This window comes from Colobus angolensis, unplaced genomic scaffold (genome assembly GCF_000951035.1).
Source record: "Colobus angolensis palliatus isolate OR3802 unplaced genomic scaffold, Cang.pa_1.0 Scaffold102, whole genome shotgun sequence".
In the NCBI taxonomy this organism is placed as follows: domain Eukaryota; kingdom Metazoa; phylum Chordata; class Mammalia; order Primates; family Cercopithecidae; genus Colobus; species Colobus angolensis.
In genome coordinates, this window is record NW_012111142.1 from 4,419,791 (window position 1) to 4,446,542 (window position 26,752).

The window sequence follows — 26,752 nt, forward strand, 5'->3', positions numbered from 1 at the left end:
CTGCCTTCTGGGCGCGAGCAATCCTCCCATCGCAGCCTCTTGAGTAGCTGGGACTGAGGCACTCACTACCATGCCCAGCTAATTTTTGTATTTTTTTCTAGACAGTATTTTGCCATGTTGCCCAGGCTGACCTTGAATTCCTGAGTTCAAGTGATCTGCCTGCCTTGGCCTCAGAAAGTGCTAGGATTACAGGTGCGAGCCACCGTGCCCGGCCCATCATCTTTTACTTGCTTATTTCCTTGTGTGCCTCTCTTCTGTGGTAGATAACATGCTCTGTGAGGACAGGAACCATTGGTCCCAGTGTCTATAGAGTCACTCAGTAAATCCTTGTTTAAAGAGTGAATGAACCTCCATGGTCACCCCAACACTGAGCTCCTGCAGGAACTTTTACCATTCAGTTAGCATTTAGAATATGTGAACTTGACCCCAAACAGATGAAAAGCGACACATGCCTCATCTCCTTCTGGCCATAAATATTCTGACTAAGAGGGTTTCATATCTCTGATCCCCTACTACAGTTTATATGCTCAATAAGTGTTAACTATGAGGATAATATTTTAATACTATTTAATAAGCCTCATTCTGGGACCTTATAATTCAATGCTGATGCAGGTTTTCAAATTATATATCGATAGTAAGCCTCTCTGATTATACCACACATATACACAAATGAAAGTAGGGATCTTGAGAAAGTTCTACCAATGATCACAAGATGTTTAAAGATGAAGCAAGTAAGTTTCATAATTATGGATAAAGAAATTGCTTCCCACAGTAGTCAAAATGCTTACTTTCTTCAATATGACTTCCATGTGTGCACCGGATAGTCATCTTACCCGCCACATTTCCCTGATCTGCACACATAGCATATTCATAAAGGGATTCAGATTTGTGGGACTAACATTGAGATTAATGCAAGAAACATCAGTTTCCCCAGGTATATGTCAAAGCAGACAAGAGATCATAACTTTCTAGGACGTTTTATGATAGCAGCTGGTAGACCACAGATCTACCTCAAAGAAAATCTGATAAAGGAAAGCAAACGTGGTTACAATTATTCATACTCCTACCGTGGGAGTTTCATAAACAAAATAATAAATATTTTTATCTTGCAATGAGATCAAGTTAAGTGATTTGCTGACATTCTCTTGAGGCTTAAGGCTTGTCTTTAATGCGAAATACAAATCATATTTCTTGTGGACACATTTTAATAATAAACTTAAAAGCATATGAGACAAAAATAATGAAAACATTGCAATGAAAACCAGACAAACTATCTACCACTTCAAAAGGAATGAATGAAGACTGCTCGTCAACACTCTGATGCAAACAACCTCAACACAAAATGCCACATATTGAACTCAGGTTTTATAGAAATAGAGTCAGCAAGGATGAGAAAAAGCTACTACTTGAAAACAGGTAATTGACCATATGGAAATATACTCACCTAATGCATGCCTGTGTGCGTGTGTGTGTCTGCACACACTCTCTCTCTCACACACACACACACACACACACAACTTGTAGAACAGATTTGATTTTGGTTCAATTCAAGTTACTTCCCATCTCTCTGCAAAAATCTCACTTGCAAACAAAAAACAGATTTGGTCCCTTTTTGCTTTAGGAAAGGACAAAAAATTTGATGCCAAATCTGTCTGGTCTCTAAAATTCCAAGGCTGCCCCCAAGGGTAAGAAATTGGAACACTCACTGCCTCAGGAGTATTCAGGGGGAGTCTTCATTGTCTCTCATTTTGCTACTTGGGTCCAAAGGCCATGATATAAGCACAACCAAGGGTCCCTGTGGAGCAGCTCACCTCTGGGTCCTGTAATGACAGGTCGGTGATGCTGTGTGAATGCCGTTCCCAGGGAGGAGGTCTGTGAAGGGGAGGGGCTGCTGAAACCAGACTTCTCCGACTTCTTCAGTGTGGTTGGAGATGGCATTCCTGGCAAGAAGGATCAACTGGTAAGTACACTTTAATTCATGGAACAATGATTTGTGCAACCTAAAAGATAACATCTAAAGAATTAAAAACAAACAAAAAGAGGAATCCACCTGTGAATGAAAAAGATGTTTTGAATTGCTTTGCATTTGTCACAGGAACAAAGAAGTGACAGAATAGCCCCCTGCTAAGTCGGTCTGTATTTGATTTCAATTTATTCTACTTAATCACAGTCCATTTTTGGGTTATTGCTATTCTCTAATAATACAGGGTTCAACTTTTGCAGTGTTTCCTAAAAGTTGTTTGTGTCTGTGACCTCTGGGACCCCCAAAAGGAGACCATCTATGCTTATGAACACTTTGCATGCAATCATTTCATCTTGTTGGTTATCTTGCTTTGAGACCGAATCACTTTCTCCGTATTTTAAATAAGTTGGCTGTTTAAACATAAGAATACCCTCAACAGTGGCAACTTAGTTGTTCATTCAATGAATTCTTTAGAATAGAAAAAAAGAAAAGTAAAAAAATCTTAAATGCCCTACAATTGGGGACTGGTTAAATAAGTATAGTATAACCAATGTAAACAATATGGTAAAAGAGTAATGACGTGGCAAAACATTTATAATATGATGTTAATTGAAAAAGGCGATTACAAAATAGGATGTTATACTATGACACCATCGAAAAGGCTATTTCTATGCACAGAGAAAGAACTGGAAGGCAATAAGCACGAACTATAATGGCAGTTCTCTCTCTGTGTTGAATTTGGGTGATTTTCATTGCCTTCGTTTTGCTTACCTGTCTTTTCTATGATGAACATATATTGCTTTCATGTTAATACAATAAAAGCTTGTTTTTTTAAAACAATACTTCTACTATTGTGCCTAAGGTTTTCACAGCATTTCCAGCATAGAAAATACTTTGGGAAGAAAATAATGGAGAAACAGTTCCTTGTAATTACTGGATTTGTAATGTTCTCGGCAACCACGCTGACATACCCAACTGGAGGCATCTATCAGTTTGGTAGGGTGCCAATTAAAACAATGAAAATTTGGATACAAAAATAAGAGAAATGACTCCTAGTCTCCACATCGGGGGACAAATTTGGGCTCTCTTAAGGTTGTAGCACAAAACTGGTCTGCACTGATGTTAAAAGAACCAAAGTCCATTCTACTTATATGTGTTTACATGTGCTGTGCTCTGCCCGTGACCAGGGAATTATTTGGGTGAACTGGAAAAGTAATAAAAATCATAATGATATCAACATGTAACTGTGACTGAGTACCATGTACTGTGCCAAGCACTTTATAGGTATAGATCTGTCCAGAAATTTAGTTAGTTTGGCCTGTATCTAAATATGTCCCTGTTATTTCTGATCACAGATTTCCTTAATGCAATTCTACAACGTGACCTTTGAGTGTGACTCAGACTCTATAAGGACAGAGTACTTGCCTGCTTTGTTCCCTTCTATGTCCAAGACATCCAAGGGTCTGAAACACCCAAACGATCTGAAAAGATACTTAAACTACTTATGCAGGTCTCAGCTTTATCTGCAGCTTAATGAATGCATGCTTAAACATAGCAAAACTTAAGAAAAATTGCAAACTGGTAAACACTTTTGCATCGTCAGACGTAAGTACAATATAGAGTGGTATGTGATTTCATACTAATTTGACAAATTTGAATCAGATCCTTTCTAGATCAATATCCACGTGATTTGAATTAAAAATGAAGTCACTAAGTCAAGTGACTTTAGTTATACTTGTTGCTTGCTGAATCAGTAACCAGTCACACCCTGCCAAAGTTCTAATAATGTAGGATGCACTGAGATTTTGGGTGAACATTCACTGCAAGTAACCTAACCTAAGGTATCATCATGTAATTACACTAAGGAGGAGATTTCAAATAAAAAAATAATCAAAGAAATAAAAAGCTACCAAAATGTAAACAAATCTCCCAACTCATTTAAACCTTTTTGTGTAGACCAATTATAGGCTGCCAACCATTCCACTGATTTAAATTTAGTCAAATGCCTGAACTATATGTCATAAAACAGAAGCAGAACAGATAACAACAACGACAACAAAATCAAAACTTTAAAGATGCAGATTTTTTTTTTCCCCCAGATAATGGAATCACTGATGAAATCTAGTATCCTAACTAATCTTATTGGCGATAGCAAATGGCTGGACTCAAGAAAAAGTTATGATTTCTTTGAAAAATTCATGTTTTCTAATTCATGCCATTCTAAATCTGCAGAAATGTTGACATGATTGAAATTCACTATTTATGCTTCTAAAAGGAATTATAAGTAAAATTCGGGTAATAACAAGTATCGAGAATGACCAAGCTGGTAAACAAGTTCAAAAATAGCAAAATTTATGTCTTCTTTGCAAGGGTTAAAGAGGAAAGAAATACTGTCGGCATGCAGGAAGAACCAGCCAACCTATGTATAATCTTCTAAATTTATCACAGTCAAGTAATATGAACCCTAAGGCTGTCATGAATCTCAAAATTACTTTGTGTTTTCAATTTTTAAAGACTCGTATTGAGCACATTTCCTTATTATACACTTTAATATTTTCTCTACATGCATAATGTATATTTTGGTTAATTTGCTTTGTATATTTAATTGACCAGATGAAATTCCAAAATGCTAGTAAACTGCTCTCTGTTAAAAGCTAGAGAACATTAATCTTGGCTTTTATTTTTGAAATCAAACTTGGTTCTGTACATTACTTTAAAAATAAACTCCTTTTTAAAATCTTTTGCCAAATATTTATGCACAACTGTTACAAAATTACTGTATGGATTAATGACTGATTGGCTTTCTTTTAATGAATTAAAACTTTAATTTCAATATATTTTCTAGAAGTACCAGATTTTTTAAAAAAGATTACGGATGAAGTAATCCTACCCCTTTTCTGGAGGAAACGAAATGTTACGTCAAAGTTCAAAGCAGAAAAATAAAGAATTTTGTAGAATAAGAAGCAGAAATCTAGCCTAATGTTTTCTTTCAGTGGGGCATTTCATCCTTTTGATGGGTATTAAAAAAACCCAACGATAGGAAACAGAATTGGAGGTACATTTCAAGAAGGACTTTGGCTTATCACTGGTTTTCTAAACATCCAGAATTTCTGAATTTTGAATTTCCCTCTAGTCTGCCAGTTTTCTAAGCTACATGAGTCATTCCAAATTGTGTTCAGTAGACAAGGGCAAACGTATATGGGACTCTAGTCACGTCGTGGCTTTCACCTCTGGAGGCACTTATAAGTGTAAAGTTCAACAAGAAAACCTTGAAAATACAGGTCAAATGCACTATTCACAAAGATTCCTTCAAATTCATCGCTGGTATTTGTGGTAGTCAGGCTGGGCTGGTGGCTCATGCCTATAATCCCAGTACTGCGGGAGGCTGAGACAGGAGGATTGCTTCAGGTCAGGAGTTTGAGAGCAGCCTGGGCAATATAGTGAGACTTTGTCTCTACAAAAAATGGATTTTTAAAAGTTAGCTGAGGCCAGGCGCGGTGGCTCATGCCTGTAATCCCAGCACTTTGGGAGGCCAAGGTAGGCAGATCACATGGTCAAGAGATTGAGACCAGCCTGGCCAACATGGTGAAACCTGTGTATCTCTACGAAAAATACAAAAATTAGCTGGGCGTGGTGGCGTGTGCCTGTAGTCCCAGCTACTCAGGAGGTAGAAGCAGGAGAATTGCTTGAACCTGGGAGGTGGAGGCTGCAGTCAGCCCGGATCATGCCACTGCACTCCAGTCTGGTGACAGAGCAAGACTCTGTCTCAAAAAAAAGAAAAAAAAAAAAAAAAGTGGAGTACGGTATATGCCTATAGTCCCAGCTACTCAGAAGGCTGAAACAGGAGGATCATGTGAACCCAGGAGTTTATGAGCTATAACCATACCACTGTACTTCAGCCTGGGCAACAGAGAGAGACCTTATCTCAAAAAAAAAATTGTGGTACTCAGAATTCTAAGATGGTTTCCTAGTTCCCAGCCTTGTATAATGATGCCTTACATAATCCTCTCCTCTTGCATGTGTGAGACACTTGTGAATATGAAACATGTCATTCTTGTGAATAGGTTATATTATACCACAAAGGTGATTATGTTGATTAGGTTATGTTATATTGCAAAAGACTTCTGCAGATATAATTAAGGTCCCCAATCAGCTGAGTTTGAGTTAAGGAAAAATATATTATCCCTAGCGGGCCTGACCTAATCAGGGGATCCCTGTATAAAAGGAACTAGAAGTCAGAGAGATTCTTCTTCAGGCTTTGAAGAAGTCAGCTGCCATATTGTGAAAGGGCCTGTGACAGCCACATGGCAAGGAACTGCAGGGGCCTCTAGGAGCTGAGTAGGGCCCCTTGCTGACAGTTAGCTTTCAGAAAGCAGGGACCTTAGTCCCAAATCCACAAGCAACTGAATTCTGCCAACAATCACGAGAGTTTGCAACAGGCCCTTGAGCTCCAGAAAGAAACGGAGTCTGAATAAAATTCTCATTGCAGCCTTGTATGACCCGAGCAGAGGATCCAGTTCAGCTGTGGCCAGGCTCCGGACCCATGGAAACTGTGAGATAATATTAAGAACTGTGTGTTCTTTCACGTTGCTAACTCTGTGAAAATTTGTTCTGCAGCAACGGAAAACAAACATGATATTCAAATATAAGACTATTGCAATGCTAGACCTGTGTATTAAAGATCTTTACTGTACAATAATTACTCTCTATAATTCTCACTGTCTCCCCTAAGAAATTAAGATTTGTTTTAGGTAATTTTTCACTGCAATTTGATATTACACAAAATAAAAAGAAGAAAAAGGAAAACCAATAATAATTAATGTTACCTCTCCGCTACTCCCAAGTTATATTTTTCAAACACTTTGACCAAGAACTCTACAGTGACAACCGTTAAGGAAACACTACAGGAATCATTAGGAAGTACAATGCTGTGTTTTTTTTTCTTAGGTATCTTCTTAAAGGGGATATTTTTAGGAGTCAAAGGAGCTACAACATTAATGGGAATGGAAGAGAAGGGAAGGATCACCATAAACTATAATTATTCCAGTGACAATCGAACAACACACTGGAATTTTCAAAAGGAAATGGTAACTTCTCAGTGTTAGTGCTTACTTTGTTAGAGCACCTATCCAAAAATTCATTCTCCTGTGAAAAGTATCCCTGGTAAGTGCTGCTCGGGACAGGAGGACCTTCTCTTGTCTGTCGCAGGAGTTTGGGAGATGTAATTCAAGTTGTCAGAGAAGATTTAACGGGTGTATGTTCCTTTCTTCAAAGTGACAAAGTCAAGAATAGAAAGTTTAGTTTCAATAATGTTCATTTATAGTCACAAACTGAGAGAAAGTCTGAAAGCAAGCAACCTCAGCACTTTAGTTTTTAAATCCAATACAGTAAACAGGATAGAGAGGGCCCCAAAATGTTGCAAGTTTAATTGTTCATGACTTGGATAGTGTCCTGTTCATTGTCATCATTTAATTTCCAACAACCTATTTTTACAACTGTTATTACCAGAACAACTATTACACCAAACTTAAAGGCTGAAAGGCAACTGGAAGCATTCATCCATCACGTGGCCTCTAGAGAGGCAGGAGGCAGCTACAGAGATTAAATCTCTGCATATCGATCACTTCCAAAAACCAAGCTGAAAGTGATAAAAGCTACAAATTACGGAGTACCCATTATGTGCCACACACTTATAAATACCTCAAATCCTTACATTTTCTTTTCTTTTTTTTTTTGAGATGTAGTCTTGGTCTGTTGCCCAGGCTGGAGTGCAGTGGCAAGATCTCGGCTCACTGCAACCTCCACCTCCCTGGTTCAAGCAATTCTCCTGCCTCAGCCTCCTGAGTAGCTGGGACTACAGGCACGCACCACCATACCTGGCTAATATTTTTATTTTTATTTTTATTTTTTATTTGTAGTAGACACGGAGTTTCACCATGTTGGCCAAGCTGGTCTCAAACTCTTGATCTCAGGTGATCCACCCGCCTTGGCCTCCCAAAGTGCTGGGATTGCAGGCATGAGCCACTGTGTCCATCCCCAGATCCTTACATTTTCATCTCAGATAGGTAGCTATTATTATCCTATCTACCAATAACTTAATATTCCAGAAATTAGATATCAAGTGATGTTAAGCAATTTGTCTAGGATCATACAGCTATTAGATGGTACTACAGATCCAGGTATCTCTGGTTCTCAAGTACATACATTTTGTAAAACCCTCACGTAGTTTCCCTAGTATACTATAAAAACAATGTCCTATTTAAGTCCATAAAGTATAGTTATAGCTGAAGTTTTAAATTTGGTTATCCAAAGGGGGGGAAAAAAAGGAAGGGTGTATCAGATACGAAAGTGTATACGAAAAAAACTCACTCTGAAGTATACTAGGAATCATTGTCTTATATATAAAAGTTTTTTCTTGGCTTTAGTAGGGATCAGTTAGGATTTTATCAAACACACACTGAATGAATTATCAGCGATTCTAACACAGAACCTCCACAAAATAAATATTACATAGATTTAGAAGATAATGACCCCAGATGTTGAGTTGCAAAAGAGCATATACATGTTTTATATTTACAATAGGCCTCTTGCCTATTCAACAAGTTACTTCTTCTATAAAGCCTCCTGCAAACCATGTTATGTCTCTATAACAAGAAATGACAAAAATTTTCCTCTTAAGACTTGTTGATAGTGTCCAAGCCTAGACTATATATTACAATGCAGTAATAAATAGCTCACTTAACCAGAGGCTATAACACACACAATTATTTAGAATTCAGTAATTTGTAAAATCAAGGAAGGCCCCTGAGTGTCCAAAGTCGGCATCAAAACAGGCAACTAAGTTGAGGCATTTAACTCATAGGGGAGTATATCTTTACAGAAACTAAGAAGTGTTTCAAGGAGAAGGCTGCAATCAACTAAGTTGAATGCCACTGAGAGATCACGTATAATGAGAACAGAAAAGGATCCACTGGATTTGGCAACATGAATGTTTCTGACAGTCTTGAAAAGTGAGCTCCAGGAGAGTGAGGCACATAGAAGACAGGATAGAATGGTTTATAAAATCAATGGGAAGTGAAGAAACAGGGAAAATGGTGTAGTCAACTTCCATGAAATGAAGGAGGAATCGGCAGAGGAGAGTAGAAAAATAGGGTAGTGGCTACAGGAAGAGGGAGGGAAGCAAGGGATAGCTTTCTGAAGGTGGAAGAGAGTCCAGCATGCTTGTCTACTGATGGGAATGGTCCAGCAGACAGGCAGAAAGCCATGACTCAGAGGAGAGGGTGCCTGAGGCAGAGCAGTCCTTAAGAAGGCGAGAGGCTACACAATTAGTGAGTGGAGGAGCCAGGATTTGAACCCAGGCAACCAAAGCTCTTGCTCCTTTCAGTGTACCGTGCTACCAAGATGCCTATTTCTGGGGGAGGGCGCGGGGGAGTACTACTTATGTATCTTATTGATACAAACATATCATGAGCTGATTTAAATGTGAACTATTAATGACACTTGAACATTTTTCTTCTTGCAAACATTCCAAGTCTTAATGATGCTAACTGCTTTGTGACTCTTCTTTTTTACACTCAGGCATTCAGATTCCCCTACTCCACTAGATCTAAGTGTGGAGAACAGACAACCCAGTCATGTCCATCAGACTGATGGTGTTAGCATAAATTTCAGTGACATTTCTCAAACCCAGAATGAATGCTGAGTACCAGTATCATCTTTTGCAAGTCATCCACCATCAGATTTACACTCAGACACATCTCTTCCAGACGCAGAGCTATAATGCACTCTAGTAATTCCCCCACAGGCAGGAACAGGACCTTTCTAGAACCATTTAAAGTATATCTTGTAATTAGATTATTTCTAACCATCATGCCAATTAAGTCTGTGATTGAACAGAAGAATCCCACAGTTAAGGGACCATTCTGTTCTCGTGAGCATAAACACAGGCTGCGTGATACAAGGAGGTCATGGAAGACACTGCATGTTTGTTACATGTGTGTCCTAATGATAAAATCCATTAGGGTTCATTCTAATATAATTTTTTACGATTAGCACACTCAACAATAAAAAGGTAAAGCAGACTATTTTGACTTTTAGCCTTTTTCAGTGCATAAAAATGTTTTAAAATCATTTTTATGATAGAGAGCATAAAGAAAAGTTAATACAGCTTCTGAGGTTTCTCTTTCTTACTCTATATGCAGTCATTGAAAATGAGCTAAAAGGACCCCCAAAGAATTATCACATCATAAAGAAGTTCAGGTAATTTAAATGGCTTGGGAACACCAGTGATTTCTTCAATTTTTAAAAAATGGGAGTACGGAGTAAAAATTACATGGATTATTCAAGGGGAAAGAAATGATGAGTTCTGTAATATATTCCAAATGTTCATTTGTGAGTGAAAATTTACAACCAGAGAGAGTAAAGAATAGACACAAGGAAAATGTCATATAAAAATCTGGTTTCTGGGCCAAAAATAAAATCTCTTGACTAGTTGGGGGATTTCCTCTCCTTTCAAGGTAAACACAGACACCCCAGTGACAGGACTGAAATAAAAAAAATTGTGCTACATGCTCCATATACTTACAAGAGGTTGGAGATTCCCTACCCATTCCATCTGCCCCCTAGCCATCCCATCCCCCCACGTGTTCAGGAAAGGACTGATTTTGGCTCAACATAGCAATTATACGCATTCACAGAAGGACTGAGGATAAAGAAGACATTTCTGAGAAAACCAAATTATTTCTTTGCATAAACAATACATATAGTATAAAATAGCATAATGTTTTATTCATTCTCCTTAGATATCCAGCTGAATAGTAAAAAACTCAATCATACATATGTTTGGTTTATATCTGCCCTGCCCAATATGGTAGCTACTAGCCACATGTGGCTACTTAAATCTAAATTAATTAAAATTAAATGAATTTAAAAATTCAGTTGCTCAGCATAGCCACATTGCAAGGGCTTAGTAGACATATGTGGCTCATGGTTAGAATATTGGATACTACAGACGCAGGACATCTCTATCACTGCAGAAAGTCCTATTGGACAGCTCTGGTCTACATGATATGATATCAAATAACTTTTTACTCTTTTGGTCATGCTGTACAACAGTAGATAAACCTTATTTTGTATTGCTTAGCAAGGTTAGTCTTTTTTTTTTAAGTTCCAAAAGCAAAACATATTCACTGTACAAATATAGACTGTATAATGGGGAAAAATGAAAGCCTTTCCTCTCCATCTCCAACAAGTTGGAAGTAACCCAGTGTTCAAGCTTGGTAAACACCCTTGTAAATACTTTCGTTGGCACATAACATTAGCCTTGATGATGTGAACTTTGGTATTTACTTAAATACACTCTCTTCTGTCGGTTAAAACATGATAGAGAGCTAGAGTTTAAGGGTCCTATGGATAAAATTTAATTTGAAAGAAATGCGTAGTTTGCAAGGGTCCATGTTTGGGATACGCCTGTGCTGGAGCTCTATTAGTTCCAGTGTTCCCTGGATACAAGCAGAGCACTTAGCTAAAGTAAAAATTTGAAACTGATTGAAACATTTCATAGGGGAAAAAGAAAGAAAAATTTAGCCCTCTTCAAATTGCTTGAACTGTGAAATCAAGTAATGAAAACGAGAAAAGGTTCTGTCAGCTAGAATCTAAGGCTTCGTGTCGTCAGCATTTTCTTGCTAAATCTTATTATGGTAAAGCATTTGCTTTTTCATCTCTGCACTCTGTTCATCCCACAAATAAACTGCTTTGACCTCCACCTGTTACTTAGTGAAATCTGCCTGCCATCCTTCAATAACCCTATTCTTTGCCTTCGAAGGCCTTTGAGTCAAGGAGAAAGTGGGAAGCTAGCATTGTGCAATGAATTGAGCTGCTATCACTTTATAAGTATTCAGTAGTTCACAGTTCAAGCTAGAAGCTACACAGCAAAAGAAAATGAATTTTTTTAAAGGTAGTGCTTACGAATACTGGAAGAGGGCAATACATTCCATCATTTTAATCTCAAATTTTTTATAGAAAGAGGTTTTCTCTGGAGCTCTTATTTAATGCAGAAAACTTCTAGCCCATTCCTTATAAGAAAACCTTTCTCTGAAAGAGCTTTGCCTTCAGTTTAGGTAGATGAGCCAAAATATCACTTCAAAGCTTAAAAATACTTCAAATTCAAGTACGTTCATTATACTCATATTTTACAAAACGAAACGAATGAACCACTAACCTCAAATGCAGCTTCATGGCTGTAGAAGGACCACACTACTATTAAACACTATTAAAACAAACAAAAAACAATAAAAAGGGAAATAACTGTATTCATGTAAATCACACAACTACATGCGTCATTTTCTGAAGCACTGCATCTGACAAAATAGTTTGCTTTTTTTTTTTTTAACAATGACATATCAGAAACAAGTATGCTGTGTAAAACTGCACTTCTAATGATTAATGCTACATTCAACAGAAGAGATGGTGTCTAATTATGTTAAATACTTATCTAAGAGGGATTAGCAGGCTGTTTCTGCTCACTGTCATTCTTTGTGACAACGTAATGATCCATTTACTTATGAGTGCAATTATTAAAAAGCATGCTATTTTCTTAACTGTCTTCATATCTTAGAAATATTTTATTAAAAATTACTTATTTGACACTAAGGGTAAATTCTTGGCAGAGTTTTGCATATCAATTAAGTAAATGAGTTAGTTCCATCAGTCACAGTCTTTGTTGGGTGTCTTATTCAAGTTGGGTGAAACTTGATCACCATAATCCTTTCATATTGGAGTTAATGATTCACCCTTTTTTTCTCCTCGTCTTATTTGTCCAAATCCTAAAGTTTGGTTTTCACTTAAACTAAAAACTGCTCATGGCCGACATTTTGTCTGGAGTCATGATTTAACACTTCTTCTTCACATTCACACCTTTTTTTGGAACCGAACACAAGGATCCAATTTTACACAGGCAACTCTTCATAGACCAATCAGAACGGGTTGCTAGCTATATACCATCTTTTGCGGCTTCTTCTACTCATGCAATGAACTTTATCCAGCACTTGTGAGGAAAAGGTCTTTAGACAAGATAAAAACAAGAAAGCAAACCACAGTGGGCACTACAACTAGGCTGGTTACCCCCAAACCAAAGGACTATTTCTATATGTGTCTAAACAGACAAAATTAGGTTACTCTGTCTTTGTCCTTCCAGTTGCTAACTCTCAAATGACAATTGCCACCAACCTGGCCCTTGGGTGTGAAAGACAACCAAATAAGGGTACTGGGTGAAAGTTATTTACTGAATTGCTCCTTCAAGGAAGAGTTTATCTATGTCTACAGCTTTTGTCAACTTAAGACAACTATCAAGTAGGCCAAGTGGCAGATAATGACATTTCTGATGAATTGTATCTCTGCAAAAGTCTTCGAATGTGTGGCCAGGGCAAAAAGTTATGTGACCCAATATAATAAATGTGTGTCACAATTTTTTTTTTTTATTCTAAACTAAAGGTATGTTAAGGTTTCAACGCTGATAGACAAACTCATCAAAACATCAAGCACATCAAAAAAAGAGAAATTGCTAGTTAAGTCTTTTGAGGATAAGATTTCTGAAGAAAAAAAAAAATCCACTGGAAGAAAGAACTCTTAAAATTAGAAGCAGGTGTCAGCACCATGAAGTGATAAATATCAAAGAATAACTGGCCCTGAAAAGCATTCTTAAGCATCCCATACTACTTTTAAGCCTTACACGTGGATTTTGACATTCGAACATGAAGTGTTGCTTATATAAGTCCCTAAAGAGTGTTAAGAGATGAGGGGTGTTGGGCCGGGCGCGGTGGCTCACGTCTGTAATCCCAACACTTTGGGAGGCCGAGGCGGGCAGATCATGAGGTCAGGAGATCGAGACCATCCTGGCTAACACGGTGAACCCCGTCTCTACTAAAAGTACAAAAAATTAGCCAGGTGCGGTGGCAGGCACCTGTAGTCCCAGCTACTCGGGAGGCTCAGGCAGGAGAATGGCGTGAACCCGGGTAGGTGGAGCTTGCAGTGAGATCGCGCCACTGCACTCCAGCCTGGGTAACAGAGCGAGACTCCGTCTCAAAAAAAAAAAAAAAAAAAGACATGAGGGGTGTTGCACAGCCATTTTGATAAATGCTGCCTTCCGCTGGGTTCATGAAACGGCTGAAAGGCAGATGGCAAATTCTGACTGACATTAAGTCATAAGTAATCATGATATCCTAGAATTCATTAATCTTGGAAGCTAATCATAGTTAAGTGATTTCTGGGTGGGGCTAGCTAACATGGCAGAATAATCTGGTGCTACAGAAGACCCTTCAGGTTAGAAATGGATATTGAGTTGCCATTCCTTGAATTTCTAATGACGTGAGTGCACTTCCAGCTACTCAAATGAAAACTTTAAACTACCTCTCATTACATACAAAGTAGACGATCCCTAGAGACTGGAATGTTTCTTCAAAATGAAGAACAAGATGCTTAGACCACAGTAAATCATCAAAGTGTGGGAGTATTGTCTGAATAAATACCGAACATTCACAGCTGTCTGGAAAGCCAATTCCCCACAGTGGGCTGAGCATGCTGGACCACAGGAAGAGTTTTTTGTTTGAAAAAGGTCAGAGAATCAAGAACCAAAGTAACGCTGTATTTAAAAAACCCAAAGGTTTCAGAGGGGTTTTAATTGTTAAGAAAGGGAGGTCAGTGATACTTTACTCTGAAGAAGGAAGCCAATTAATTGCATTAATATTTAATGGGTTTTGCCATTCTATCTCAGGTTAATTTTTCAAGTTTAACAGATGCTTCGAAATAAAGCGATGTTCTTTCCAGAAGTTTTCTTCCACTTGAGATATACTTTGTGTATCAGTGCTGGAGACAGCCCTCTTCATTTCAGTACTTGGTGTGCCGTTCAGGAATCCATCAGGAAATAGTTCCTGATTCACTGTCGACGTGAGCATTTCTCGTAATCTTCTAGGATGTAATTCACCCAGCATTTCAAAATGGGTGCCATGTCTCTGATTAATTGATGAGTTTATGATGTATCTAAAATCCTTGGATGGACAGAGCTGGATAAATAGGCATTATTGTAATCCTCCGCTGAGCAGAAAGCAATTGGGATGTGCACAGCCTCATGAGAAACTGCTGCACAGCAGCGTGCTACACACACTATTGATTGACTCCTGGGATCTGCACGGACCAAGGACTTCTTTCTTCCCTCTCTCCCCAATTCCCCATGTAAAAGCCTCTTACTCCGGGGTGTTAAAAAACTACTTTATTAGAAACACTGATGGCCAAAACCCACAGAACTTTATTTCCATATAAACGGATGGTGCTGTATTTGGTTATTTCACATTTAAAGAGAATAATCAGTATGTAGGAAAAATATAAGACCCTATGAGAGAGGGAAATAAGCCTGCAAACAGTAATATTAGTGGTATCACTTTTTTTGCAAATTAAATGAATGTATATGTACACACACATATATATTTATATGTGTATGTATGCATAGAGCTTAGAACAATGGCCCATAGTAAGTGCTCAATAAACATCAGTTATTGCTATTACTTATAGAACTTATATATTTAAAATTTCAGCAGCAGTGACAAAATACAAGCCAATTTATATTTATTGTTAATCAACTTGTCTTCAGTCTATAAAATAGCTACATTGTGTTCATATAATAGAGCTGAGGAAGTAAGATCACTAAAGTATTTTCATCTTTTTATCTGTGGTTAAAACTACCTTCAATTTAAGTTCTATAAATATTTAAATAATACTAGATATAGGAAAACACAGTATACTCTTAGGTAAGTCTGATCTATTATCTATCTATCGATGATCGATCTGTCTGTCTTTATTCTCTTTCTTTTCTCCTCTTCCAACTATACCTTCTGGTTATTTTACCCTCTAGTGAATTTAGTCTCCATTCAGATTAATTTTGTTCCCTCTAAGTAAATTATTTGCTTGTATTCTACCCAATCTATTATCTACAAACCCCTGTTTCAGGCAGGGGAGATTTGGGTCCATGAGTATAGAATGATAAACTGTATTTTTGCGCATGCACTTCTTGAGGACTTCCTAGTATGTCAGCTCTCTAGGTGCTTCTTAGAGATGCAGTAAGATTAGACTCTTGATGCTATGAAAGTAAGGAAACGGGCCAGTATTCACTGCTGCTCCTTTAACGATAAATGGCTGATGCACCGGCTATTTCAAGCAGGCACAGCAGAGGACTGTGGTCTAAGTCACTGACTAAACTCCTCACCCATATGAAGCTTGCTGTACTCTACTTCTTATATATTACAGCCATTGGGTACTTATTCAACCAGTTACCCTTCCTTCCTTCACTGGGCTGTAAGCTTTTTCAAGGCAAGTTCTGTTTTGCTTATTTTCATATTTCTTCTATCATTTTTGTGCAGTGCTTTGCATATGATAGATGCAGAGGTATAAAATATGTTATCAAATAAATTTCACAGTATCTTAAATTCATAAAGTTTAGGGTTTTCAAAGTACCCCCTAAAAAGGATATACAGTATTTCTTTACAGCTTTTTGATTTATTAAATATACTTTGCATACATTAAAAATATGTATAGTACCCTGCATAATACTTTTACACACAGCTGATGCTTAATAAATGGTAGCTCTTGTTCTTAACATCTCATTTGATCTTTCCAAAGCTATGAGTTAGGAAGGCAAGGCTGTTTTATTGTCCTCAATGTTTACCTAAGAGGAAATGAAAATTCAGAGAAGTAGTTTGCTAAAATTCTCAGGCTTGCTCATGGCAGAATGCGAGAATGACTAATTTTTAAAATTCTTAATTTGTACTTTTTCCTCTTCATAATACATTTGATTTCTCATTTATCATCTCCCTCCCCAGCAAGCCTATGAAGACTGCTGTGGCTGGAATGAAATATGATTTAACGTTCCTCCTTACAGTATGCTCCACCCAAGCCATACCATGAGTTGGCCACCTGAGCCATGGGGGGCTGTACTGAGGATGGTGACAGGCACAGGGAGGAGGATTTCACATATAAACCTAATGTATACACTGCATCTCCTTCTTCCTCCCCTTCTGGAATATTTACACAGCTTCATTTTCAAACATGAAATTAAAAATTTGGAGATTTGGGTAATTTATTTATTCAGACAAGACCAGCTGAAATGCAGCATCTGTTTTCCTGAGAGCTTCTGCATTCACAAAATTGTACATCTGGGTTCTCTGATGCAAGTGGAGCAACGCTCATTCGTTCGACAAATGTATACATCACTCTGCTTCTGAGTGCTTGATCCTACTTGAAGGACAAAGTGAGACGTGTGTGATCTCCATCTTATTATTTACTTATTTATTAAACAAATATTGATTGATGGCTACTAAGTCGCCAGGTACTAGAAGCTTCAGGAATCCAAACAATTTTTTGGATTATGCTTTATCATATATGTATATAACACATACACAGAGTATATGTGTGTGTGTGTGTGTGTGTGTGTGTGTGAGAAGAATATTTCTTTTCCTCTAATAGGTAACCTTTTGGACTCCAATTACAAGGAACTGTTTTAGGCCCTTTTCTGACATTAAGAAAAAAATCGCCTTGATAAAGAAGGCAAGGGATTTTTGAAGGGTGGGTACAGTGCTCATTTTGTAATACAGCTTTCCTGTCATAACCCTTATTTGGGTGAAATTTCTCTGATAAGGAAGGGTTCATAAAGAAGAGGCCCGTTGTTACTGTACCAATGTCCCCTGGTATACCAGACTCTAATGAGCAGGTGCCAATATGAGAAGAGATCACAGAAGAGGATGTGGTCCCAGATGATGCTTTCCTACTGCTCCATAAATGCAGAAGAAAAGCCAAGACATCGATCCCATGGCAATGTTCTGTAGCAGTGACTATTCCTCCTCCAGCAGGAGATGATGGGAGATTTAATCATTTTCTCTAATATATGCTAGTGCAGTGGAGTGTCCATGATCAATGCACTATTGTTACCAGTCGCTGCCTTTTTACTGGCACTGATAATGGGTTTCCCCTGTGTCTCAGCTAGAAGTCTAAGTTGGTAGACTTCCTCCACTCTTACAATTGATAAATGACTGTTGGCAGTCAAATTAGGATCAGCAGAGTTGGGAATCCAAGTGAACCTAATATGTGATATTTAAAATTACAATGACTAATATAAGAACGCAAAATTCAACTATGCTGTCAGTAGTTGTGACACTGGCCCCTAGTTCTGAATGTCTTGGGTTGCTGACTGACCAGATGTTGACTGAAATATTCTTTGACAGATGCCTTTAAACAATTTTTTAAAACTGTGTTTCTTAATAATGGTGATAGGAACAGAGAACATGTTATTAAAGTACTTAATTTCTTTTTTTTTTTTGAGATGGGAGTTTTGTTCTTGTCGCCCAGACTGGAGTGCAATGGCACAATCCTGATTCACTGCAACCTCTGCCTCCTGGGTTCAAGTGATTCTCCTGCCTCAGCCTCCCTAGTAGCTGGGATTACATGAGGGCACCACCATGGCCAGCTAATTTTTGTGTTTTTAGCAGAGATGGGGTTTCACCATGCTGGCCAGGCAGGTCTCAAACTCCTGACCTCAAGTGATCTGCCCACCTCGGCCTCCCAAAGTGCTGGGATTACAGGCGTGAGCCACTGCGCCTGGCTTAAAGTACTTAATTTTGACCTTCAAAAATGAGAACAACTTACTCTTTGTGGAGAAATGTATCTCTAAAAGTATCTATAAAAATACAACTAAGTTTACTACTTAAAAAATTTGACTTCAAAACTTTAACTGAACTGTTTTGAAACTTCCAACATTTTGGTGGATGTAACTGTGTCTGTTAATTGTTTTACAATCCCAGTATAATTGAAGGCATTTGGAATTTTGAATGTTTTTCTACAGGAGAAAATGTAAGTAACCTCTTATGCATATATTTCAAACACAGTACTGAACTTCAGTGAAAAGTAATATAATTTCATGTTTTTTCACAATAAAAAATTTTGCTTTACTTTTCAGGTCTGCCAAAACTTACTGATATGTCGGTACTTAATGCAGATGCGGTCTCAAATCTGCATGTGGTGCAATGCAGTCATCCGTGCAGCCCACTGGACCCCTGGTATAAATCGTTAACTTTGGGGACAAACATAACCTGAGAAAGGTTCACAGAACAGCCACCGAGCTGCCTTTCAACTTAGGAAGAAGACTTAAATTTATAAATACTAACAATCAAAAGACTAAGAGACAAGTCTCACTTTCAAGTGAGACATGAACATTTCTCAGTCTGATTCCATCTAAATCCAGTTTAACTGCCACCTTTTAAGAAAACTGTCCCTTATTCTCCAGGCAGATTTAACAGCTCTCTTCTTTTACTCCTGTGACACTTAACCCTGTCTGCTTTCAACTACCCTCAGCTGGGTAAGCCTGGCTGCCTCAATAATCCCAATGATGGTATTTCACATGATTAGAGAATATTAACTTTCACAAAGGGCTTTGGACTTCATTACCTCATCTGTCATAACTTTGTGACAGAGATGGAGCAGAAGGAAAAGTTCCCACCTTACAGGTAGTGACTGACACGAAGAAATTCGGAGGTTTGCCCTTGGAGACAGGGACTTGCTGGAGTCCTCTCTGTATCTACTCTAGTATACTGTATATAGTCAGCACTAAATAAGGATTCAACAACTTGGCTTGACTTTAATGATAATGATTAGATGACCAGCCACTCCTTTTCATGCTCCAGGCCCTAAACTGGAGGAATATGAGACAGAGAAAGAGACAAGAGAATTGTTTTTCTTATAGTGAGGTATCTAGAGTCACACAGAATCCAATCTTCTCTAATCTGTTTGAAAATAGGCTAGATTTCTACCTATCTAGACTTGTTTTTTTTTTTTTTTGAGACGGAGTCTCGCTCTGTTGCCGGGGCTGGAGTGCAGTGGCCGGATCTCAGCTCACTGCAAGCTCCGCCTCCCGGGTTCACGCCATTCTCCTGCCTCAGCCTCCAGAGTAGCTGGGACTACAGGCGCCGCCACCTCGCCCGGCTAGATTTTTGTATTTTTTAGTACAGATGGGGTTTCACCGTGTTAGCCAGGATGGTCTCGATCTCCTGACCTCGTGATCCGCCCGTCTCGGCCTCCCGAAGTGCTGGGATTACAGGCTTGAGCCACCGCGCCCGGCTCTAGACTTGTTTTAAAGAAAACCTACTGTAACAGAGACAGAAAGTTGGGGAGCATGACATTTAAAGTTAAGGTGGCTTCCAGACAAGTACTGAGTGGGGAGAACCCACCTAAAGGAACAAAAAAGCAGCCTAAATCAGTGCTTTGCAAACTGTAACACACATAAGCATCAACAGGAGATCTTGTTAAAATTCTGTTGGTCTAGGCGGGGCCTGAGATTCTGTTTTTCTCTTTGTTTCTCTTTTCTTTTGGGACAGGGTCTCACTCTATTGCTCAGGCTGGAGTGCAACGGCACAATCATAGCTCACTGTAACCTTGAGTTCCTGGGCTCAAGCAAGGCTCCTGCCTCAGCCTCCCAAGTAGCTAGGACTACAGGCACATGCCACTATGCACTGCTAATTTTAAAAATGTTTTTGTAGAGACAGGGTTCTGCTGTCTTCTTAGGCTGATCTCAAGCTCCTGGCTCAAGCAATCCTCCCACCTTGGGCCCTCAAAGTGCTGGGATTATGGTGTAAGCCACCACGCCCGAATTATGGTGTAAGTCACCACGCCTGGCCAGGGTTCTCTATTTTTAGTAAACTCCCAGGTGATGCCATGTTGCAGGTCCTCAGACCACACTTTAATAGCAAGGGTCTGAAGTGTCTCATGTGGGTTCTCCTTACACTTGGATAAGAGAAAATTTGGTATGGAAATCTGAATTTTTCACAGGTAAGTCAGGGAGGTTGTCTATACTACATAAAATGTTCTACAAAGAATTCACTATTGAGATTCTTAATATAGAGCTAATACTAAACAATGAACTTAAAAATAATACAGAATTATTTTTTATTTTATTTTTTTAAAAGGTTTGATTCACTTAAAGGAACACACTTTCAGGTGAGGGATACTTGTAATAAAGTCAATGAACTGCTGCTCATCAATGGGGTCCCTGGCTGAGCCTAAACAATTGTTCTGCTTACGAATTGCTAGTAATTGGATTTGACTGAAAGCCTGCAAATTGAAAAATGTAGTAAACACCAATTCTGAGAGTATTCTTGGTAGCAAATTCTGCTTTCAAGTTTATTGAAAGCACCCCAGATTCTCTGCTTTATCGCTTCATTCATTCAATCAATATTTACTGAATACCTATTATGTGCTAGACACTGTTATGAATGTTAGAGATACAGCAATGGAAAAGACAGACTAAGTCCCACTGTTCATGGAGTATATATCCTAGAGAGAGAAAACAGACAATAATAGCAGAGAGATGCCCTGGAATGGTGGGCTCACACCAGTAATCCCAGCACTCTGAGAGGCTGAGGCAGGAGGATCTCTTGAGGCCAGGAGTTTGAGACTAGCCTGGCCAACATGATGAAACCCCGTCTCTACTAAAAATACAAAAATTAGCCAGGTATGGTGGTGTGCACTTGTTGTCCCACCTGCTCAGGAGGCTGAGGCAAGAGAATCACCTGAACCCGGGAGGTGGAGTTTGCAATGAGCTGAGATCGCACTACTGCACTCCAGCCTGGGCGACAGAGTCAGACTCTGTCCCAGGAAAAAAAAAAAAAAAAAGTAGATGCAGATATAAAGAAAGCAAAATAGGGTTGTGAGTTATAGGATGATGGAGGGAGGGTCAGCAGCTATTTTAGATCACTGAGGGCCTGTCTGATGAGCTACTATTTGAACAAAGACCTAACTGCTGAGGGTTATTTGATTTTATAAATGAAAATGATAGTTTACTTTGTTAAAAGTTAATACTCTTTGCTTATATATTGTGTCCTATGTATATTTAATAACCTATATTTCTTCTCTTGATTAAGTTGTATGACAAGGCTTTGGGATAAGGAAAATCGAATATTTTTCAGGTCTCTCTGATGAGTTATTTATTGTTTCTTATTATATATATGTATTTTTTTTTGGCGGAGTTTCACTCTTGTTACCCAGGCTGGAGTGCAATGGCACGATCTCAGCTCACCACAACCTCCACCTCCCGGGTTCAAGCAATTCTCCCACCTCAGCCTCCCAAGTAGCTGAGATTACAGGCATGCAGCACCACACCTGGCTAATTTTGTATTTTTGGTAGAGATGGGGTTTCTCCATGTTGATCAGGCTGGTCTCAAACTCCCAACCTCAGGTGAACCGTCCACCTTGGCTTCCCAAAGTGCTGGGATTACAGGCGTGAGCCATCATGCCCGGTCTTATGTTTTAACTGAAGTACCAGTCCAGGACATGAGACCCTAAAATGCTGCTCTAATTGTTTATGGTCAAAGAGGTTATTGAGTATAGAAGATAATACACTTAAGACTATGAAGTCAGATTTGGTTTCAAATAGGGATTTTGGATCCACAGATTTACTATCTGTGTGGGCTTGGGCAAGTCATGTGACCTTTTATGAGTCTGTTTTTTATCTCTATAGAGGCAGGATCATTATATCTTGCATATTTTAAAGGAGCTTAATTTTTTAAAAACCTGGTACACAGTAGGTAGTCAATCGTCACTAGAATTTTTCCACACATTTGAAAGCAACATGCAGAGTCTGACCCAATGTGGGCGCTGTCTATTGGTTTCCTTCCTGTTTATCTGCATTATCAATTTCTCGGTAATTCTTCATTTGTACAGATAAACAAGAGTTGATGGTATGCGCATTTGTGCTTGATAGAATTTCATAGGACTCATTTCATCAAGTCACGATTTGCTTCAAAGTTTCGTATCTAGCCCAGGTTTGAGATAACTGGGAAGTGAAACTAAGTACAAGGGACAAATGCATCATTGTTAGAGAAGCAAAAGTCATTCTGAAGTTCTCTGATGTTTTTAAACTAACATCATCTTTAATCTCCTATGCCCTTCTTCCCAGACAATAAGAGCTGGGCACTAAAAGTGCTGAGATAAACTAATGGGGAACAGGATACTACAAAAGACATTTGAAAGAGCCCATGTAATTTACTGTATGTCTGGTTTGTTTTACTTTCCATAATCTTCCTGTTGCTCTAGGAAATTTGTCTCTTCTGGCAACCTTTGGCCCTCTTTTGGCCAGGGAGTCCTGAAAAAGCATTTGAAGGCAGGTAAATGGATACCAAAGTGTTGAGTGAGGAGCAGGTACAGGCCTTGCTTCCTGTGTCACATCTGAGGCATATACACAGTATCCTTAGTACTTGTTTGAGAGAATTATCCCAAATGTAGGAAACCAAGAAACTGCCCGTCCATTCAGATATACATAACTCCCAACATATTTCTGAAGGTAATTTACATGTGAACCACTAAAAGCCTCCTACTCAATAACTGTACCCCTGGGAAAAAGCTATGCAGGCCTGCATAAGTGTGGGAACAACATAAAGGTGTCCTCTGTGCCAAAAAGGGGATTGGGCTTTATGGAAAATCCCCAAAAAGGACCATCTGGCAGCATAAATTATCCATTTTAAATGGCTGGTGTGAGTTAATGACACCAAAGTCACCATGAACATGTGCAACATCCTTCAGTTGAGTTTTAATGTCCCCTCAGGCCTTGTTGCAATTATGACTTTCTGCGCTGAGTATGGCCAAATGTACATTTATCCGCTGTCCTCTATCACTCCCTCTAAACATATACCATGGAACTGCACTTTCTGTAATGAAATGGGGATAGAGAACAGAGAGTCAGTCCAGGAATATAATTGTGAGGGATTCTCTAAGAATATATATATGTACACACACACACCCCTCTTACCAAAAAGGATTCAGCCATTAAACTTCAGTTGTTTAATGACTATAAAGGATTCAGGTACTCAAATGTTAAAATTTATGATCATTTGAATCATAATGTACAGATAGGAATAGGAATTGATCTGAATAAGAGTCGCTAGGTCAAAATACTCTATAATAATCAATCAACCTCTACAGCCCCCAATATACACAGAGGAAGTAAATGTAAGGACCTAGAGCTCAGCCTTATGATGGGGGAGGTCTGAGTACCTCAGCCTAATAAAGCAGCTTCAATATGCACAAAAATGCATCTATACAATAATCAAGCACAAATGTACCAAACCTGTATGTTTAATTCTGATTTTCACTGAAGCAGGTAAATTGGCTAGGGCTCTAATTAGCCTTTGAAAAAGGGTTCAAAGACGTTTTACATCTTTTAATTTTTTAATAGCACATACACTTTTCATTGGCACTATACAGAGGTCACGCTGACGATGCAGCTAGTGGCAGTGAGAGTCAGCATTTTCCTGCTCATTTAGGACTGGGACTATTTCTTAGGCACTTCAGGCGAACTGATGTGAACACAAATGCGGAGAAAAGATGATGTGTGACCTTCATAGAAGAACCACCACACCTTGAGTGCTGTGGTTGGTACTAATTAGAAACAGAAGGCACGGAAGACTAACACCACCATCTCTGTGCTTCCCATATCACCGTGTAATGATCTGCTTATGTGTTCCTTTCCCACCTCTGATTGTGAATTCCTTGAGAGCAGGGGCCATAACCTTCCCATCTATCCTTGAGTTCCCAGAACCTGGAATAGTGCTTTATACAGAGAAAGTCCCCAGTGAAGACTATCTAATGAGTGAATGAATGAGAGACTACGCAGAAGCAAAGCAACGAGACGTTTTTGCATTTTAAAAGCGGGGGCAAGATAAAAGACACAGCCAATGGGCCTGAGGTGTTTTTGTTTTGTGTTTAATTATGATACAGTAAAATTAACTTGAGCAGAGAGGTATGTACTTCTGTGAATGTTAATGCTTGTCTAGATTACTACCGCCACCACAATCAGGATGCAGAGTGGTTCTATCGCCCCAGCGTTTTCCCTGTGCTACACCTTCCGAGTCATATCCCCTGAGCATTGTCTTTTGAAAAAAAATGTAGGGAGGAGACAAGGGAGCTAAGATTTGTAGATGAAGAGGTCGGTTCAGAAATTTTCTTGGTGTTCGTCTGTACTTGCAGGGAATTACTCTGAAAAAAAGGCTGGGAAGGATGGCCAGAGAACAATTTTCTCATACTTACTCTATGCTAGGCAGTAGCTATGCTAGGAAATAGCTATTAGTACTGTCAGATTATAAAAAGGGAGACACAGGCTCAGAGAGGCTAGGTAACTTGCCCACAATCACACAGTCAGCAGGAGTTGAAGCCAGGTTGACACTGCAGTTGTCTGATTTCAAGGCACATACTCTATCCTTTATACCCATATTCAGGAAGCCATTGGAGAAGATTCCCTCTAACCCACATGTTAGACATCGGTAAGGGTTTCAAAAAGTTTTTGCGATCAGATTTATTCATATTACTCCCAAGCCTCCAGAGCCAAGATTAGACTCCCCCAGGAGATTAGACCAGCAGTCATCATTTGTTTAGTTTAGTACAGAGGAGAATAAAGAGAGTTGTCCCATTTAAACAGAAAAACAATCATGATGATATCCAGTGATAGGAAAAATACTGCAAAGTGTCCTTATCATATAGAAATCTGAGTCTAAACTATAGGGCAAGGAACCCATTCTTCTTTCGAATGTTACCAATCTTGCTGAAAAAGTTGACAGATCTTTATTAGGATGAAAAGATACTTTTTAAAACTAAACCAAAAGATAGTATAAACACAAAAACAATTGGGAGGCCGAGGTGGGTGAATCACAAGGTCGGGAGTTTGAGACCAGCCTGGCCAACATGGTGAAAACCCATGTTGTATTTTTAAACATACAAAAATCGACCAGCTTGGCCAACATGGTGAAACCCCATCTCTAATAAAAATACAAAAAATAAGCCGGGCGTGGTGGCGGGTGGCTGTAATCCCAGCTACTTGGGAGGCTGAGGCAGGAGAATTGCTTGAACCAGGAAGAAGGAGGTTGCAGTGAGCCAAGATCATGCCACTGCACTCCAGCCCGGGTGACTGGGAGAGACTCCATCTCAAAAAAAAAAAAAAAAAAAAACACAAAGCAAACAAAAAAACCCAAAAGCAAATCAAATGCTGAATTGTGGTGTAGGGGAAAATATGTAAGAGTAGAAAATCATACACCGTCTCACCAGTCTTGCATTTCAGTTGAATTACTACCGCTTTGCACAGCCATCCTTTTATGAATGTGGCAATCGGATTACAATACAAACAAGTGTTCATCCTGAAAAACTGAACTACCTTGAGCTTTCTTTCTTCACTTTTATGCATGGCATGGGACCCCACACGTATTTGCAGTTTCACAGTGTTAGCCACATGCCCGTGCCCCCACTCTGCTTACCTGGCTCCACTTCATGCCATCCACTTGACTGACTGCCACTTCCTGGGGAGCGCCCTTGGCCTGTATAAAATGGCTCCTCACCAGGACTGTCCATTTCATCCTCCACAGACTTGAGGCGCTTTGTGGAGCTGAAATAACAAATGGGTGCATGTTTAAAAGCAATCGAAACCACCTTTCTCTTGGACACTGCACCTCTGGTTGAAAGAAAGCCAAGGGAAGAAGCAACTGGGCAACTTAGCGTAGTTCTAGGACTCCTTTTAAACTTCTGTTCAGTCTGGTGAGTCACTGGATGTAGAACAAAGTCTTGGGTCTGTGTTGTTCCAAGTGTCTGAGTTTGATTTTTTATTGTCAATCAAGTTGCTGCTGCCGCCACATCTTGTTCCTGTTTCCTTTGAGGAATGACTGGCTGGCTCTAGCTTCTGTCTCCACCTGGAAGTGTTGGGAGTAAGGCCACATATTT

The 26,752-nt window shown here is 39.1% G+C and overlaps 1 protein-coding gene across 3 annotated transcripts in view; it reads right to left on the bottom strand.

The window, feature by feature from the left end:
- Nucleotides 1–26,752, bottom strand: part of NFIA (nuclear factor I/A) — a 406,575-nt gene that overhangs the window by 74,441 nt on the left and 305,382 nt on the right. For all 3 annotated transcript variants that reach the window (XM_011941158.1, XM_011941167.1, XM_011941148.1), the window contains 2 exons: nucleotides 26,293–26,420; nucleotides 1,812–1,940 (listed from right to left, as the gene is read on the bottom strand). In XM_011941158.1, the coding sequence (XP_011796548.1) occupies nucleotides 1,812–1,940; nucleotides 26,293–26,420 (257 nt within the window). The remainder of the gene's footprint in view (nucleotides 1–1,811; nucleotides 1,941–26,292; nucleotides 26,421–26,752) is intronic.